The 19823-nt window shown below is 34.7% G+C and overlaps 1 protein-coding gene across 2 annotated transcripts in view; it reads right to left on the reverse strand.

The window, feature by feature from the left end:
* Positions 1–19311, reverse strand: part of LOC129526297 (uncharacterized) — a 62149-nt gene extending 42838 nt beyond the window's left edge. The window contains exon 1 of one of the 2 annotated variants that reach the window (XM_063697664.1): positions 18660–19311. In XM_063697664.1, the coding sequence (XP_063553734.1) occupies positions 18660–19216 (557 nt within the window). In that variant the 5' untranslated portion in view covers positions 19217–19311. The remainder of the gene's footprint in view (positions 1–18659) is intronic. The other variant, XM_055360019.2, reaches the window with a different exon arrangement.
* Positions 19312–19823: the final 512 nt, after the last annotated feature.

Below are 19823 nucleotides of genomic sequence, written 5' to 3' on the forward strand. Positions count from 1 at the left end.
CCCCAAAGTCCATTGTTTTATCCTTATACTTTTGCATCCTCATAGCTTAGCTTGCACACATCAGCTAGAACATACGATGTTTGGTTTTCCATTTCTGAGTTACTTCACTTAAAATAATAGTCTCCAGTCTCATCCATGTCACAGCAATGCCACTGACTCATTCATTTTTATGACTGAGTAGTATTCCATTATATATATATGTATATATACACATCATAATTTCTTTTTTCCACTCGATTGATGGGCATTTGGGTTGGTTCCATGATTTTGCAATTGTGCAAGTATCTTTTCCTTATAATGACTTATTTTCCTCTGGGTAGATATCCAGTAGTGGGATTGCTGGATCAAATGATAGTTCTAATTTTAGTTCTTTAAGGAATCTCCACACTGTATTTCATAGTGGTTGTATGAGTTTACATTCCCACCAGTTTACATTCCATGATAACTGTATCCACGCCAACATCTACTGTTTTTTTAAATTTTTTTGAGTGAATCAAACAACCTATCAAAAATATAATCCACCATGATCAAGTGGATTTCATACCAGGGATGCAGGGATGGTTTAACATACATAAGTCAATAAATGTGATACACCACATAAACAGACTTAAAAACAAAAATCACATGATTATCTCAATAGATGTAGAAAAATCATTAGACAAAATCCAGCATCCCTTTATGATTAAAATGCTCAGCAAAATTGGCATACAAGGGACATACCTTAATGTAATAAAAGCCATGTATGACAAACCCACAGAGGGAGGAAAGGAAGGAAGGATGGAAGGAAGGGAGGAAGGAAGGAAGGGAAAGAAATAAGAAAGAAAGAAAGAGAAAGAAAGAAAGAAGAAAGAAAGAAAAAAGAAAGAAAGAAAGAGAAATTAAATGACAGGGTACAGTACACTACCTGCTATCCACCACAACGTCACTTTTTTTTTTACATAGTTTATAAATGCTTGAACATCTCAATCTTCCTTCTTTCCACAAACAACAACTACAAAACGACAGAACATGCAAATGTACACACAGAACATAGAAGTCTTCCTTCAGCTCACAAGACCCCTGTCTTGTGATTCCTCTATTTCTGTCTAGTTTTACAGCCAGAGTCTTAAGTTTCCTGCTAACATTCATCAGTTATACTCAGATATTTAAAGACATTTTTCCATTTTTCTTATTCTGCAATGACTCATGCCATTACTTCTCAATGTTTCTTCATATAATCTCTCATCAACATCTCTTTTTTGGTGTGTTTCCCATTTCCTCTCTAAAAGTTTTAAAGATAGTTTATTTATTTTATAGTCTCTAAAAGCACACAGTAATGTGTCTCAGTCTGGATGTTGCCACATTAGCAGGTCTGCACACTCAGAGGACATTTATCTGCAGATTCACATCCATCAGCACCTATGATTTTAATCATTTATTACTTATGATTTTCTCTGTTCTCTCATTTTGGGAAACGATCAGTCAAATGTAGAACCCCTGAATTGATATGTATTTCAAATAATTATTCTTTGTAAATTTTTCTTATATTTTTTGAGATTTTTAAAAAAACATTATCTACTCTCATTGATTTCCATTGGTACAAACACTTGCTTAGTATTTCCTATAATTCTGATTTGTTCTTTTAACTGATTTTTTATATAGTATTCTATTCTTACATGATAGATTCTGTGTCTTTTCTTATATATCTGATTAAATTTCCCATTTTATAAAGATAATCTATTTTATGAAGTTGTTTTTATCTTACTTCCTGTTTTCTTGGCATGCTCTCTGTTTTATTTCATTTATGTTTTCTTTTTTCTGTTGTTCTATTAATTTTGTTTCTCATATGATAAAAACCCTTGAAAACATAATTTACTTGCACTTCTGTGTGCATTGGTTTAAACTCTCTATCAAGAGCTCTTTATAGAAAAACTGGATAGTCAGCCACTTTTTGAAAAATAGACCAAAAATATTATTTTCAATAAGTCATCTACCTAGGTTGCTTTATTTTCCAAAGAGAAATATCTTGCAATCTCTTATCACAGTGTTTTAGGCAGTTACTTGCATTATGAGGCAAGGAGGGGAAATGGCTTTAATTCTCCTCATCATTAAACCAGAGACAGGAATCAGAATAGATATTTCTGTGAGATGGGGATACAGTGGAAGCATTGATTGGAATAGGGAATATAGGAACTATCTGAGGTTATGAAAATGTTCTATATCTTGAACTGAGTGGATTTTTGAGATCTATAAATATATGTAAAAAAGAACTAAGTTGTATACTTAAAATGTGTGCACACCACTCTATATAAATTAAACTTGTATAAAAGTAAAATAAATAATATTAAAAATTAAGAATTATTTTAAGAATACTCAAAATAATTTAGGTGATGGAATTTTTATCCTCAGTTTAGAAATTCATCACAGTAGAGTGTCCAGGCAGGTTGTAAGAGAGAGACACTTGGGGACACACATGGAGTCTGCATACATGGCCTCCCACCCTCAATTCCACAGGTAGGTAACAAAAGATTGAGGCATTAAAGGAGATAGAAGAGGCTAAAGAAACTGCAAGGAAAAGCAGAAAAAGTAAGGACTTTAAGGTGTTCTGCTAGAATTCCACATTCTATTACTCAATCCTCTCTTTTCCCAACTCCCTGAACCTAGTTATCTTACAGGTACAATAAATACTATTAACTAATGTCATGCTGAGGGAGAAATAAAGGAAAACGGCCTGAAACTAGAATCTTAATCCTCAGTTTGAGCAAAAGGAGAAGAATACCCTCCAAATATCCCCAATTATTTAAGATTTTGGAAGAGACAACTAGAAAAGGAAGTGTTTGATAAGCAAATCATATCCAACAATGGCCTGCCTTGTCTTTTTCCTAGGGCTATAAGAATAAAACCATCTGGAAAAATACAGCATACAGACAGAAAAGAAAAAAAAAAGATGCACATCATAAAATGCTATCTTAGTTACAAATGTATATCTTATGCCTAAGGAATTCCAAAGCAGAAGCTGATCTGTGCTATTTTAGTCATATCTCCAGGCAAATATAGACAGCTTCATCTTCAAATAAAAGAAATAAACATATTACAAAATAATATTAATTAAAACATTTGTTTTCAAGTTAATTAAGCTATATAAACCAGATGCACAGCTTGATGCATATTATATGTGTAATTTTTTTAATTATTTTGAGGTTCAAAACCTCAATAATATTCTTTATATCTTTCTAAGCTTTCCCTTTGGTCTCTTCAGGGTATGAGAAGTTAAGAATAAAAATGAAAATAATTTAAACTTATAACTAATTGAATGTCTTTTGTAAAGTTTAAAATGCTATGTTAAATTTTTATGATTGCTATTAAAAAATAACTTACACAAATGCATTTTGAAAATGTTATTGCAATTCCATATTTGTTTCAATAACAATTATTATCCATATATTTTACACTATTGCTAAACATTTCTGTAGACTTACTAAAAATAAAATAACCTAGTCATACATAGATATTTACTCATAGAATAAGCACAAATCATATTCATAAAACTTTGTTTTTAATATCTATATTTATTAACATTATTCTCAATATACACAATGTTTATGGAGCAGAACAGTTTATTTTTCCTTCCTTGGAGGAAATAATATCTTCATAACCCGTGTCCCAGTTCTTACCTCTGGAGTGACATGACGAAATCCAGTTAACACCCTATACTTTTAGGTTCTATATCATAGTCAAGAGACAACCACAAAATAATTTTTCTATGTATACATAGGAGAAAGAGACAGCTGTACCTTCTTATCTGAGAAAATTTCTTTGAAACATAATGGGAAAAATCCTTGGTTTCCTATTCTGTTTAGTACATAAATAAATCTCCCCAGGGAAAAGATAAAACCAGAGTTGCCAACTTTGTCACCCAAGAACGTATCCACAGGATCTCATCACTCCTTGCAATAGAAATGCAAAACTCAGGAGAGTTAACTATCTCTGGGGTTCTCTCTTTATATACTCAGTCTTAAATGAACTTTCAAGGCTTGTTTTTCTGTGCAGTTTTCAAGTTTCAGTAAGAATTACTCAGAAACCCCTAACTGCAGAAATATATAAATATTTTCTCATTTCCAAAGTTAAAGTATTGCACAAACAAACAAACAAAAATACTCAAACTATATAGCTAAGCAGCTATAGCCCATTTCGTACACGTCCTTAAGATAAACAATAATTACTCCTCAAGTAAGAGGATTTGACAGCACCATTTGTCAATCGTAGTTCATTCTAACATTACCTGGTAATTGAGGTGACCTTCTGTGTTAGCTAATTGGCTTTACCTAGATGAAAAACAAACTTCTCGTATCTTTATGAGAGAAGACAGTTTTCAAACTTAGAGTAAAAGGCTACAAAAGTTAGACTCTAATCATACCGGAGAAAGTGAAATGTAGTGGAGTTATCTCCCTTCATGATTACAATTCAAAGATCTCTCCTAGGTCCCTAGAAAAGATATTCCTGAGTTATACAATTTACAAACGGCCAATCTAGTTTTTAGAAACATTTACATGTATTTCAAAGAGGGGAAGAAGTACTTAGAATTTTAAGTTTTCTACAGTAAATGTTCTACAGAATAGGTGGGGGAGAGAGATTTTATTTTCAACAAGGATAATTTAGCCTCTTAATTTAATATTAGTCCCTACAATAAATAGTAAGGTCTTAAATTTAAATCAACTGCAACAATTAAATATTCTGTACTCATTCAATTTAAAAAATTGTTGATCCATCAGTAGAAATGATGAGGTTCTACAATATCTGTATAAATATTCCAAACTGATTAAATTTTTGATTGTTCCAAAATATCTAGGCATTATCTCTAGTAAATGAGGAAAGACATAGCTGATGGATTTTGGAAACTATTTCTTCCAGTAACTTTCTTAATATACATATTGAAAAATCTCTGAAAATTAGTCTTGATAATTAGTGAAATGAAAAGTAATATTTGTCCTGTTTCATAGTTAATATTATTGAACATTAGACAAATAGAAGCACTCAGACATTGCATAAATAATCTCACTTTACTCACACCCAGAACTCTTTATCACTATCATTTAATACTTGTTCATATATATATATATTTGTTTTGTTTTGTTTTTTTTTTGAGATGGAGTTTCGCTGCCCAGGCTGGAGTGCAATGGTGCAATCTCGGCTCACTGCAACCTCTGCCTCCCAGGTTCCAGCTATTCTCCTTCCTCAGCCTCCTGGGTAGCTGGGACTACAGGCGCGCACCACCACACCCAGCTAGTTTTTATATTTTTAGTAGAGATGGGGTTTCACCATGTTGGCCAGGCTGGTCTCAAACTCCTGACCTCAGGTGATCCACCCATCTTGGCCTTCCAAAGTTCTGAGATTACAGATGTGAGCCATCGTGCCCGACCACTTGTTCATATTTTTATATGCAATACTATATTACAATGCTGTTTACTCCTTTGGATATTTGATATTGATGTCCCCTAAGCGTTTTCAGTGAAGTGATAAGCAAAATATTATCTCATGGGTGTTTCACAAAAAGTCCTGAAAATATTACAAATTGTAGTTAAAAAAAGTCAAATATTTTTTAAACTAATAGATAAAATGTGTTATCAATAGGAAATGTTTCTGAAGCTAGTTTCTATTTTGTGAATATAGATATTGTTTTTAAAAAGTACAAATTAAATATCAAAAAATTATCCCAATTAAAAATAAGGAAAGATACTTCTTTATCCATGTTTTTAGAGAATTTACAGTTATGTGTCTCGTAAAGACAGGAATGTATCATTCCTGTCTGATAAATGCATCATTAAATGATTTTTATGATTGTACAAACATCATAGAATGTACTTACACAAACTTAGGTGGTATAGTCTACTACACACGTAGGCTGTATGGTATAACCTATTGCTCCTAGGCTACAAACCTGTACAGCATGTTACTTTACTAAATACTGTAGGCAACTGTAACATAATGATAATTATTTATATATCTAAACATAGGAAAGGTTTAGTAAAAATTAGGTATAAAAGATCAAAAATGGTACCTGTATAGGACATGTACCGTAAGTGGAGCTTGCAGGTCTCGAAGTTGCTGTGGGTGAGTCAGTAAGTTAAGTGATAAGTAAATGTGAAGGCCTAAGTCATTACTGTATGCTATTACTGCAGATTTTATAAATGCTGTAAACTTAGGCTATACTAAATTTATAAAATAATATTTTTCAACTGGGCGCGGTGGCTCACGCCTGTAAACCCAGCACTTTGGGAGGCCGAGGGAGGGGGGGGGGCGATCACAAGGTCAGGAGTTCGAAACCATCCTGGCTAACATGGTGAAAGCCCGTCTCTACTAAAAATACAAAAAATTAGCCAGGCATGGTGGCACGTGCCTGTAGTCTCAGCTACTCGGGAGGCTGAGGATGGAAATCGCTTGAACTCAGGAGGCGGAGGTTGCAGTGAGCTGAGATTGTGCCACTGCACTCCAGCCTGGGCAACAGAGTGAGACTCCATCTCAAAAAAATAAATAAATAAATAAGATTTTTTTTTCTATCATGATAAGTTATCATTAGCATACTGTAACTTTTTTCACTTTATAAACTATTTTTTAACATTTTAACTGTTTGGTAATAACATTACGTTTAAAAAAACAATACAATGTACAGCTGTGTAAAAATATATTCCCCTATTTATATCTTTATTCTGTAAGCTTTCTATTTTTATGTTTTTAAATTTTCTTTTTCTGCTTTATAAATTTTTTGTTAAAGACTAATACACAAACACACATTTTGGCCTAGGCATATACCGGGTCAGTATTATCAATATCACTGTCTTCCACCTCCATATCTTGTCCCACTGGTAGGTCTTCAGGGGCAGTAACATTCATAGAGCTGTCATCTCCTATGATAAAAATGGCTTCCTCTGGAATATCTCCTGAGTACCTGGAATACCTGCCTGAGGCTGTTTTACAGTTAACTTTTAAAAATAAGTACAAGACATACATACTAAAATAATGATAAAATGTATAGTATAGTAAATATATGTACTAGTAACATAGTTATTTATTATCATTATCAAGTATTATGTAATGTACATAATTCTACCTGCCATACTTTTTTAAAAGTGGCATCACAATAGGCTTGTTTACACCAACATCACCACATACATGTGAGTAATGCACTGTGTTATGACTTTATGATGCCTATGACATTAGGTAATAGACATTTTTTCAGCTCTATTATAATCTTATGAGATTTCATTGTACATATGGGCCATCATTGACCAGAATGTTGTTATGCAGTGCATGACTGTACTTTAACCTAATCTAAAACAATCTGAAAAGTTTAAGTAACCAAAAACGCTACTTCAAATAGTATCTGACAGTTGTATTAAAGGTATTTTCAAAAGTAAATATTAAGATTGTCACTACGTCTTTTCAGTACAATTTTTTGTGTTTATTTATGAAAGACAACACAATCTTCTCTTTTTTATCTTCTGTCTGTCTTCTTCTCCTTGTTCATAATGTGACAAGCTAGTTGCAAATGTGTTAACTCCATAAGTATTTTATCCTGGGTTTTTAGTAAATGTCACATCCTGGGGCTCAGCTAAATTAGCTAAAAAATGTTTACAAGCACATCTCTGTAAAAAGAGGAGCATAATGGACTAAACATCTTTTACATATACATTGTTTTTTATAAAACAATAATCAGCAGGCGCAAACCCTGATGTGGCTCCGTTGGAAAGTGCACTTCGTTGATTTTTTTTGTCACTATGACCAAAAAAGAAATGCAAATGAATAAGTAAGTAAATCTTAACAAATTCAGGTAAGATTTTAACAACTTACCCTTCATAAGCAGCCCAAATTTTTCACCATCCTGAATGCAGGTAATTTTATATACTTTACATATGACTTTTGTAGAATATAAGATAGTAGAAGACACAGAAAAGCAAAAATTAATATTTTCATGTAGATAGATTTGTTTCAGTATTCATCACAGAATTTTAAATAAATCAAAGCAACCATATTTACCTAGTGAAGAATAAATCTTTCTAAATACTTCCCTCTAACCTTCTCATTATAACACTACATAATATATGCCTATTGCTACCGTTTACTATTACTTTCAGTATGTTTATTTGCAAATTTTGTGATTTCACAATATTCTATATTTTGCAAGTAATGCAAGGTATTTGAAAATGTAATCTACACATACTATAAAACATAATTTGGCATTAAATTATTTATACACATAAATTACATTAATAATGTAAGCCATCACTTTCATTATAAAAGCAAATTAGTTCTTTGAAAATTAATTATTTGGTACTATATCTGTTAAACAAGCTTTATATTTGAATAGAATGCTTAAAAGTAGTTGACTTGCATTTCTCTGATGGCCAGTGATGATGAGCATTTTTTCATGTGTTTTTTGGCTGTATAAATGTCTTCTTTTGAGAAGTGTCTGTTCATGTCCTTCACCCACTTTTTGATGGGGTTGTTTGTTTTTTTCTTGTAAATTTGTTTGAGTTCATTGTAGATTCTGGATATTAGCCCTTTGTCAGATGAGTAGGTTGCAAAAATTTTCTCCCATTTTCTAGGTTGCCTGCTCACTCTGATGGTAGTTTCTTTGGGAACCAACCCAAATGTCCAACAATGATAGACTGGATTAAGAAAATGTGGTACATATACACCATGGAATACTATGCAGCCATAAAAAATGATGAGTTCATGTCCTTTGTAGGGACATGGATGAAATTAGAAATCATCATTCTCAGTAAACTATCGCAAGAACAAAAAACCAAACACCGCATATTCTCACTCATAGGTGGGAATTGAACAATGAGATCACATGGACACAGGAAGGGGAATATCACACTCTGGGGACTGTTGTGGGGTGGGGGGAGGGGGGAGGGATAGCACTGGGAGATATACCTAATGCTAGATGACGAGTTAGTGGGTGCAGCGCACCAGCATGGCACATGTATACATATGTAACTAACCTGCACAATGTGCACATGTACCCTAAAACTTAAAGTATAATAAAAAAACAAAAAAAAGTAGTTGACTTTAAAAGTTATTAATTTCAATAAAGATAAAAGTCAATAACACTCCTATTTGATACGCTACAATGTTTTTATTAAAATGTAAACATGAGGAAATAAAGCATAGGAAAGAAAGAAAACTGCTCATACTATAGTTTTCTCTAATTTTTACATTTTACATTAAAGAAGACACCGTTTGATATCCTCTAAATGTGTCTCAATCTGGAGGTAGTGAGTTGTGAGTTGAATGCTTGCTCTCAAGACTTACTTGCTAAATGGTACTAAGAAGGCTATCAATATTCCTGAGCCTTCACGTTGTCATTTATAGCATATATAATTTCCAAAGCTATTTTAACATATGAATGAGATCGTGTATATGTAATTATGATTTGCCTTATAAATTTATGAAATTTATAAAATTAATAATTTTATAAATACACTTATTAATAAAATACTTTATATATTAACAAATGTAACATATATTATATTTGCTTATATAAGTTATATGTCATAAAAGTATATAAACAAATTTAAATGCTTTATTAAACTTAGAAATAATCAATTTTCTCATTTTTAAGAACAATTAAAGCTCAGACCGCCTAAACAATTACTTTGTAACCTCCTATCATGTAAGTATCAAATCTGGAATTCAAACTTTATCTTTTTAGTAGAATTACATTTGTCATTCCATTACTCTGGGCTGAGTTTATCCTAAATCTATATATCCTTCATTCTACAGCTGTAAATGCCAGGCTTTGATTCATTCCTGCAAGAGATAATCACATTCTTATAATATTCATATACTTTTCATCTTGTTGACTCCCAAGCATCTAGACAAGAATATGCTGTGAATTTTGTCTAAAGATTCTCAGAAACTACACTGATAAATGGAAAAAGATAATTTTTGTTGTCCGTAAGAAACAGTTTAAGTGTTGCTTATTAGCTTGCCTTTATAAATTAAGCAGTAGTAAATAATGTTAATTCATTTTTAATGCTTCCTCATGTTATTTAAGAAAAATATAAATGCATATTTGCTTAGCAAATCAGAAAATTATTTTTTTTTAATCTTCCCCTCTCCTCTTCCTTTATTCCCTTCCAATCCAAGCAGGGACATGAAAGAAATATCATAAAGGCATATACTGAAATAGAGAAAACAGTGTGTAGTTTAATGTAATTGAGATGCATAATATATATCAGGGAGGGAGAACAGAAGTCCCCAATATAATCCTTGGAAATAAATTTGATATTTTATCCACAAAATAGTTGCATTTTTGTATCTCTATGAAACATAGTAATAAGTTGAAAAGAGTGACACTCAAAGATATATGGTCTAATTTATACACAATAAAGTATAAGAGTTAAAATGGAATTAATTTCAGGCATTCTCATTATTGGAGCTATTACTTTGAAGACAATTTATTTTACTACTCTTCACAATCTGTGCTTATAAAGTGACAGGCTATGTAGTGACATAATGCCTCCTGTGTCATAAATATTTCATGTGTAACTTTGAAGAGGAATTGAAAATACCATTCAAGAGGCTTGCAGGGAGCGGATATTTCTTCAAGATTAAACAAGATCGTCTCTCTGCCTAGCCTGTTCTTTAATTTTAACTTTCACATCACGAGAAGGAGTCTATTGATGGACAATGTAGCACAAGAGTTTTTAAAGATGTGATCATTTTTTCTAAGTAAATTTGGTCTTACAGCTAGTTCTTTCTAGAAGCTCTTATGGAAGCAATAAATATGTGCATGAATACTCGTAATGATTTAATCTCATTTTATGTTTTTCTGAAGTTTCTTAATGATGGACCTAGAGTCCCAGGGTAAAAGCAAACACATTTGATCAAGGAGAATTGGAAGAAGATGAGGGAAGAAAGAAACTTCTAAAAATCTAGTCAAAAATGACTAAAAATGAACCAAAAGATTATTTGGTAACAAAAGTAAGAACATGTGCATGTTTGTGGTCAGTTAAAAATAAAATGGTGGTTTGAACAATTTGGGTATTTTTAAAGATGAGTGAGTAGTATACATTTAGGGGCTCTACTCTCTAGAAATGTTTTAAATTTGTTTTTGTGGCATCCATGTAAAAGCATATTGTAGAAATGAATAAAGAATGCATATCTAAGATTTGTAAAATGGTAGAATAATTATGCAGAAAAATGGAACTAGACATATTTTGAGGAACGCCCTCTAAATACACGTATGGAATTAGATGCTAAAGTAGAAAGAGTATAGAAAGATAACTCAGTGAAAAATCTTGGCTGCTTCTTTGCAGTATTAGAAAAGCAAACAAGAAACAAAGGATCTCATAGGAAATTATAAAAACTTCACAGAAAATTTCTTATACAAAAGGATTTCATAGGAAGATGATCTATGAAGACAGTTTCTTCTTTTTTCATTTAAAAATAAAATTGTTTTCAATAATAGTATTTATTGCAAAGCTCAAGGGTCATTCTGAGGGCTATAACTTAATTTTTTAAAACATTTTATTTTATTTTATTATAATTTTTATTTATTTATTTATTTTTGGAGACAGAGTCTCTCTCTGTCTCCCAAGCTGGAGTACAGTGATACGATCTCAGCTCACTGCAATCTCCACCTCTCAGGTTCAAGAAATTCTTGTACCTCAGCCTCCTGAGCAGCTGGGATTACAGGTGTGCACCACCACACCCAGCTAATTTTTGTATTTTTAGTAGAGACAGGGTTTTGCTACGTTGGCCAGGCTCGTCTCAAACTCCTGGCCTCATGTGATCCACCTGTCTCAGGCTCCCAAAGTGCTGAAATTACAGGCGTGAGCCACCATGCCCAGATTTATTTTATTTTTAATCGACAAATATTTGTATATATGTATGTGGGTACACTGTTAGGATGTACGTATACATTCTGGAATTGTTACATCAGGCTAATTAGCATATCTGTCACCTCACATACTTAGCATTCTTTGTGATGAGAACATTATGATTAACATTTTTAGTGATTTTGAAATATAAAAAAAGTTTCAATCATTGGTCTTGGAGAAGCCAGGAAAATCTCTTAGTAAATTATAAAATTATTTGTTAAAATGCTACTTATATTAAATCTGGAACCTGCATGAAGAGCCCTGGAAAAGAAACACAATAATAGACTCAGCCCATTATTGTAGAGAGGTACTGAAACCTCAGCATTTGATGGGCAGTAATTTATGGTCATAACGGGACAATATTTTAACTATGAATTTAATAAACTATAGAAATAGTCTAAGAATGGAATATACTAGAGACAAACTTTATGTTTATATTACAAATTTAAGGATGCGGTCTTCAAGGTGGTGAAAAAAGTAGAAACTGTTGATTCTTATAGACTTTACCATTGTAAACAATGCATTGGAATCATAAACTAAATCTTTGACCATCCAAAAAAAAAGAAAATGGAAAGGATAAATGCTTTCTTTCAGAAAAAAGAACAAAAAATTAGTTACTCCAGGCAGTAGAAAAGGTTTTAGGTAATCTTTCTCATCGAGGATAAAAATATAAAATGACTAGAATACTGCAATGTCAGAATTAAAGACACTTACATCTCTCCTTTATGGAAGAAATGAATGGGACCCCAAACAAACTCAAACTTCTGTCCCTTAAAGAAAGATAGAAGAACAGGGGTACTGAAGGTATGTGTATCTCAAACATTTTTATGTTGAAGCCTAAAACCTCAACGTAATGACTTTTTAAAGATTGTGCCTTGGGAGGTAAGTAGGTAATGAGGGTGGAAGAGTCATGAGTGGAATCATGCTCTTATGAGAAAATACAGGAGAGAGATGATCTTTCTCTCTGCTCTACACCATGTGAGAATACAATGAGAAGATGGTCATTTCAACAAAAGAGAGTCTTCAACAAGGAAGAAAGCCCTTCAGCAAGAACCTGACCATGCTGGCACTCTAAACTTGGACTTCCAGCCTGCAGAACTATAAAAAATGTTTTGTGTTTTAAGCTACCTAGTATATAATAATTTTTCGTAGCACCCCAGGCAAACTAAGACAAGGGTTTACAAATTCATCTATAGTGCTAGAAACCTGGAATCATGCCAAACATGGTCAAGAAAAGGCTTTCAACAGCAGCCTGTAGTGCTATAAGGAAATTTGGGAAAAGCAGTCAGCCTGTGGACCAATTGACTGAGACTAATTAGTGCACCCTTCATTGAATTTGGAATGCCTTAGCCTCAGTTGCAGAGAGCAGGTGTTTCCCAGCGGAACCGAAGAAGTGCGTGCTATTTAATTGTTTACTGGTAAAGATAGGGAGAACATTCCTATAGCGCTCTGCTACAAAGTGGGTGATGATTAAGAGATTGCCTCATAGCTTTTCTGAAACCCTAGTCTCTTTAAATAGCCAAAACAGTTAATTATTTGAAGTATTTCTATCTCTATACAATATGTCTTTGAGGACTTTGAAAAAAATGAAAAGTGACCATTAAAATTGCAAAAGCACCTTGAGGTACACTGGTTAAAATCAACACTTAATAAGTGTTAAACCTGCCATAATTTATTAAGTGTAAGAAATGTTTCCATTTTCAAAAAAAATGTATAAATATAAATCCAAGAATTATTTCTGCCCCCCATTAAACTGACCCCGGCATGGAAACTTAGAAAACTCTACCTAATTTAGCTTGAGATCCTCTGGCAGGCCCCAAGACTCTCTTGAGCAGTGAAGCAGAAGACATTGGTCCTAGGGGAGAAAAGCAACTTGTGTCCTATTAAACTGAGCAATATGGGAAGGAAGGAGTGGAAGCAATATTAGCAGGCTTCAGAAATGCTAGCCCAGACTATTTTTGAAACTTGTGGAAAGAAGCAGATGTAAAAGCTAATACAGTGTCTCACCTAGTATGTAATTAAATTGGTGATTAATCTCTAAGTATCGCATCTACTGGTGAATATGGCTGCTAATTATAATAGCAAATGACAAAAAGACACTCTGCCCTACAGAAAGGCTAACAAGAATAAAGCTCATGTGGCATTTTGTTACAACATTTGTGATTTCAAAATGAGCACTGGTAGTGGTCTACTGAGAGCAAACTCTATCTCTGATGTACACTGGTTAGGATCCATGTTTACTTCTAAGGATAATAATGGTTGCAATGACAGCCTGAGTTATTAAGATAATGTCGGGCAACAACATGTTAGCCTTTGGAGATCAGTGGTATAGAGAGATACCCTCGGTACAAGGGTAAAACTGTGTCATATAGGCTACAAATGCTTCAAGGTGGTTAAGAAAGCAGACATTTACAATCGCATATTGTGCAAAAGGTGGCGGAGAGGGCCCAGGACTCCTTGAGGGAAACAGAAGTAAAATATTCCTGGAGCAACGGAGATGGAATGTCAGACCCTCCAGATGAATGTGCAATGACTCTCCTAGTGCATAATGAAATAGGAAATTTGTATTCTTTGCTTAGAGACCAGAGAGGGATAATAATAGAAGAGACATTGAAAGGAGAACAAATGGAAACTAAAGCCAGAAAATGGACTCTCATTAGTTAACTAATTCTACACTGTGTCTGTTGGAACTCAATGGAATTTGGTAGTAACAAACAAGATTGCATGTGTCTTTATATTAATCTATTACTAATATTGTATCCTCATTAGTAATAGACTGTACCTATAAGCTCTGCCACACATTGCAAGGTACAGCAAAGGCATTACAGATAATGCTAACTTAGTTATACACTACTCACTTTTCTGAATGATTATGTACATACTCATTATATTCTTCTAAGTTTTATGAGATAAATGTTACTTTCAATCTTCCTTCTTACAAATAAGGGAATTGAGGCACATATTTTTAAGTAACCTCCCCAAAATTACACAGGTAGTTAATGGCAGAACTTATAATGAACTCTTGGGCTTTTCTCATTAGCAACCTCAACCTCAGTGCAAGAATACTTAACATCAATACACAGAGTTAAACTCTTCTTCCTATTCTGTCCTAAGGGGAACAGAAGCTAAACTTACTAGGTGTGTGGAATCCTCATGTGTATTTAAAAATCAAGTGTTATGGGACATACATTTCTAAGGGGTTTTATTTGACCTTTAGCTTCACAGCCAGCTGCTGAAGTTAGTACTGAAAATAGTCCTACCAATATCGTACTCCAAACATGGAAGAGTGAATTAGGAGATTTTTCAAGTGATGATTTCATTCTGTTCTTCAAGTTAAAAATAAAATCTTTTAAGTAGAACCAGCCAGTCTTTGAGGTGTTCACTAGTAATTTTGCCATTCATAATTCGTTAATGAGAAATGTCCTTTCCATTACTCTTCTTTTATCTTGATGAATTTAATATTTAGGTCTTCTCTTTTACAGAAATGGGATTAGTATTAACAGTCGTAGAAAAAGATTTTATAATTTCAGTAACATGACACCAATTACTAGCATGTTACTGCATTAAGATAAAATTATGACAATGCAGTATTATCCACTTAAATTCTAATTTGAAATGAAAGCCAGGACTTAAGCTGAAAGTAAAGATTGGCTATTTTGAAATAAAATTGAACTTATTATACTAGAAACATCAATATATTTGGCAAAATTTTTATGATGTTAAAAGGCAAATTATGCCCTAGATAGCTGTAAATATTTCAAACACTCCAAAATCTTTCAAAGGTGTTACAGACTGAATTAATTTCACATGCATTTATACTCATGTACTCTATCACAGTTGAGAAAAATAGAATAAATATAGAAATTTGTTTTCTATAGTGGATTTCCAAATTGTACAATGGTGTCCTATTTAAAATGAGATATAGTTGTTCCTAATTCATGAAAGTGAAGCTCAAGGAGCAGTTTTTCAGAATTATCACATTTTGTAAGGCAATGTGTTTAATTTTTCTATATGAAATGTAGCAGTGAACTGATAACTCCTTAAAAAAAGAAGAGCTGTCTGTAAAATGATCGCTATTTCATCATATTTAATGGCAGCATATATTATCAATTTATTTAATTTTAGGTAATTTTTGTTAATAAAACATCATACAATGTTCTCTTCAATTTTACAAATTTCAGAAATACCTTTTATTGTCTATGTTAGAATGACTAGAAGATGGCAGACATTTAAAATTTTCCATCCTCTCATATTTTTGAGTATATCTCTGTAGATTTTAGTTCAACAATATTGTGTATCCACATTGTGCAATGAATTCTTACCATGAAAACGGAAAATATCACCAAGATCTTTGGGAAAATTGAGTCATTAGGGAACACAAAACTTGTCTAATTGTGAAAACCACATAAACCTAAATTTATAACTAGACAAAGGGAAGGTAGTATATACAAATTACACAGACACACACACACACACACACACACACACACACACATGAATTATATGCAGCATAACAATGTCCAGTGAACAGCAGACCACATATACAATGGTGGTTCCACAAGGTTATAATGGAGCAAAAAAATTCCTATTGCCTAAGGAAGGTGCAGCTGTCACAGCACAACACATTACTCACTTTTTTGGGGTGATGTTGGTGTAAAGAAACCTATTGCACTACCTATTGTATAAAAGTACAGCACCTACAATCACATACAGTACATAATACTTGATAACAATTATAAACAACTACATTACAGGTTTAGATATACAAAATACTATATTTTATTATTATTTTGGAGTGTACTGACGCCTTCTACTTATAAAAAAAAGTAATTGTGAAACAGCCTCATGCAGGTCCTTCAGGAGCTATTCCAGCAGAAGGCATTGTTATCATAGGGGATGACAGCTCCATGCGTGTTCTTGCCCCTGAAGACCTTCCAGTGGGACAAGATGTGGAGATGGAAGACAGTGACATTAATAATCCTGGACCTGTGTAAGCTTAGGCTAGGGCGTGTGTTTGTTAGTTTTCAACACAACAGTTCAAAAAGAAAAAACAGAAAAAAATTTTAATTTAAAAATAACCACTTATAGAATAAGAATTTAAAGAGGGCTGTATATTTTTGTACAACTTTATGTTATTACATAACGAAAAAGTTAAAAAATTAAAAGTTAATAAAGTAAAAATGTTACAAGTAAGCTAAGATTATTTGTTTGTTTATTTATTTATTTTGAGACAGAGTCTTGCTCTGTCGCCCAGGCTGGAGTGCAGTGGCACAATCTCAGCTCACTGCAACCTCCGCCTCCCGAGTTCAAGAGATTCTCCTGCCTCAGCCTCCCTAGTAGCTAGGATTACAAGCACCCGCCACCACACCTGGCTAATTTTTGTATTTTTAGTGGAGAGAGGGTTTCACCATGTTGGCCAGGCTGGCTTCAAACTCCTGACCTCAGGTGATCCACCCCGCCTCTGCCTCCCAAAGTGCTGGGACTACAGGCTTGAGCCACCGCACCTGGCCAGATTAATTTATCATTGAAAAAAATAAATTTTAAAAGTAAATTTATGTACCCTAAGATTAAAGCATTTATAAAGTCTACAGTAGTGTAAAACAATATCCTGGGCCTTCACGTTCATTCACTCACCACTCACTCACAGACTAACCCAGAACAACTTCCAGTCCTACAAGATTCATTCATGGTACACGTCCTATACAGGTTTAAATTTTTTATCTTTTATAGTGTATTTTTCCTGTACCTTTTCTATGCGTAGGTATATCTAGATACACAAATACTTACCATGTGTTATAATTGCCTACAGTGTTCAGTAAAACAAAATTCTGTACAGGTTTATAGCCTAGGAACAATAGGCTGTGCCATGCAGCCTAGGCATGTAGTAGGCTGCATTGTGTTAGTCTGTGTACGTACACTCTATGATGTTTGTGCAATGAAGAAATTGCCTAATGACGCATTTCTCAGAACAAATCTCGTCATTGACACTTGGGTGATACACACTGTGTGTGTGTGATTTAAGCAAAAATTATTTATCCATGTCTCATCTTATATAATTCATGCCCAAGAGTCATCTTTTAAATCTATTTTTCATTCTTTTGTCTGTCTCTTTAGTACTCAGAGATGTCAGACTGTGTTATAACGTCAAATTGAAAAGTATGTGATTTGTTAAAATGCATGTAATTTGTCTTTTTCTCTATTGCTATGTCTTGATAACAGAATATTTTTATGAACTACTTTCTGATTAGGAGTCTTCTTCTGTGCAGTACTTTTTAAAACTCTGATGCAGATTTGCATTCTTCTATCCGCGATCTAAAACCTTTAACTTGTTTTCCATTTTCTTAATTTATAATTGCCCTAACCAAATAGGCATTTGAAAAACTCCATAGAGGAGACAGCCTTTGAGTGGAAGAAGTAAGAATTTGGCTTCACTCACTTTCCCCCAGATCAATGAAAATACAATATACATCAGCAATTTAGAACTCTGGGCAACAAAGTGAGACTCTGTCAAAAAAAAAAAAAAATTAAAAATAGTCCTTTCACACAGAGTATGAAAACCTGTAGTAAGAAAACCTATAGTACTTCCGCACAAGGGGATATTACACAGCAATAAATCGTAGCTATGGTTTTCACAAATTGAAAAGTATCTCTTCAAGAAAGTAAAAAAAAGTCTACTGACCAGCAGAGACAGTGGTTTTTAACATGGGTTATTCCCATTTCTCCTCCCTCCCACCTCATTGATATGGTAGTCATCAAAACTTAACAACCTTACATCCAACAATGAGTATTTACCTATTTTGAGTCTCCATTATAAGTACCATTGAGAGGTGACAGCGTGCTGTGCTGGCAGCCCTTGCAGCCCTCACTCGCTCTCTGCGTCTCCTCCGCCTCAGCGCCATTCTGGCCGTGCTTGAGGAGCCCTTCAGCCCGCCGCTGCACCATGGGAGCCCTTCTCTAGACTGGCCGAGGCCGGAGCGAGCTCCCTCGGCTTGCTGGGAGGTATGGAGGGAGAGGCACGGGCGGGAACCGGGGCTGAGCGCAGCGCTTGCGGGCCAGCTGGAGTTCTGGGTGGGCGTGAGTTTGGCGGCCCGGCACTCGGAGCGGCGGGCCCCAGGCAGTGAGAGGCTTAGCAGCCGGGCCAGCAGCTGCGGAGGGTGCGCCGGGTTCCCCAGCAGTGCTGGCCCACCGACGCTGCGTTTGATTTCTCGCCAGGCCTTAGCTGCCTCCCTGCAGGGCAGAGCTGGGGACCTGCAGCCCGCCATGCCTGAGTCTCCCTGCACTGCCCTGGGCTCCTGCGCCTGAGCCTCCCCAACGAGTGCCGCCCTCTGCTCCACCGCGCCGGGTCCCATCGACCGCCCAAGGGCTGAGGAGTGCGGGCACACTGGGTGGGACTGGCAGGCAGCTCCACCTGCGGCCCCTGTGCCAGATCCACAAGGTGAAGCCAGCTGGGCTCCTGAGTCCAGCGGGGACTTGGAGAACCTTTATGTCTTGCTAAGGGATTGTAAATACACCAATCAGCACTCTGTATCTAGCTCAAGGTTTGTAAACACACCAATCAGCACCCTGTGTCTAGCTCAGGGTTTGTGGATGCACCAATCCACACTGTATCTAGTTAATCTGGTGGGGACTTGGAGAATCTTTATGTCTAGCTAAGGGATTGTGAATGCACCAGTTGGCACTGTGTATCTAACTCAAGGTTTGTAAATGCACCAATCAGCACTCTGTGTCTAGCTCAGGGTTTGTAAATACACCAATGGACACTCTGTATCTAGCTAATCTAGTGAGGAGGTGGAGAACTTTTTTGTCTAGCTCAGGGATTGTAAATGCACCAATCAGCACCCTGTCAAAATCAGCTCTCTGTAAAACAGACCAACTGGCTCTGTGTAAAATGGACCAATCAGCAGGATGTGGGTGGGGCCAGATAAGGGAATAAAAGCAGGCTGCCCTAGCCAGCAG

The sequence above is a fragment of the Gorilla gorilla genome, chromosome 14 (assembly GCF_029281585.2).
Source record: "Gorilla gorilla gorilla isolate KB3781 chromosome 14, NHGRI_mGorGor1-v2.1_pri, whole genome shotgun sequence".
Taxonomy (NCBI): domain Eukaryota; kingdom Metazoa; phylum Chordata; class Mammalia; order Primates; family Hominidae; genus Gorilla; species Gorilla gorilla.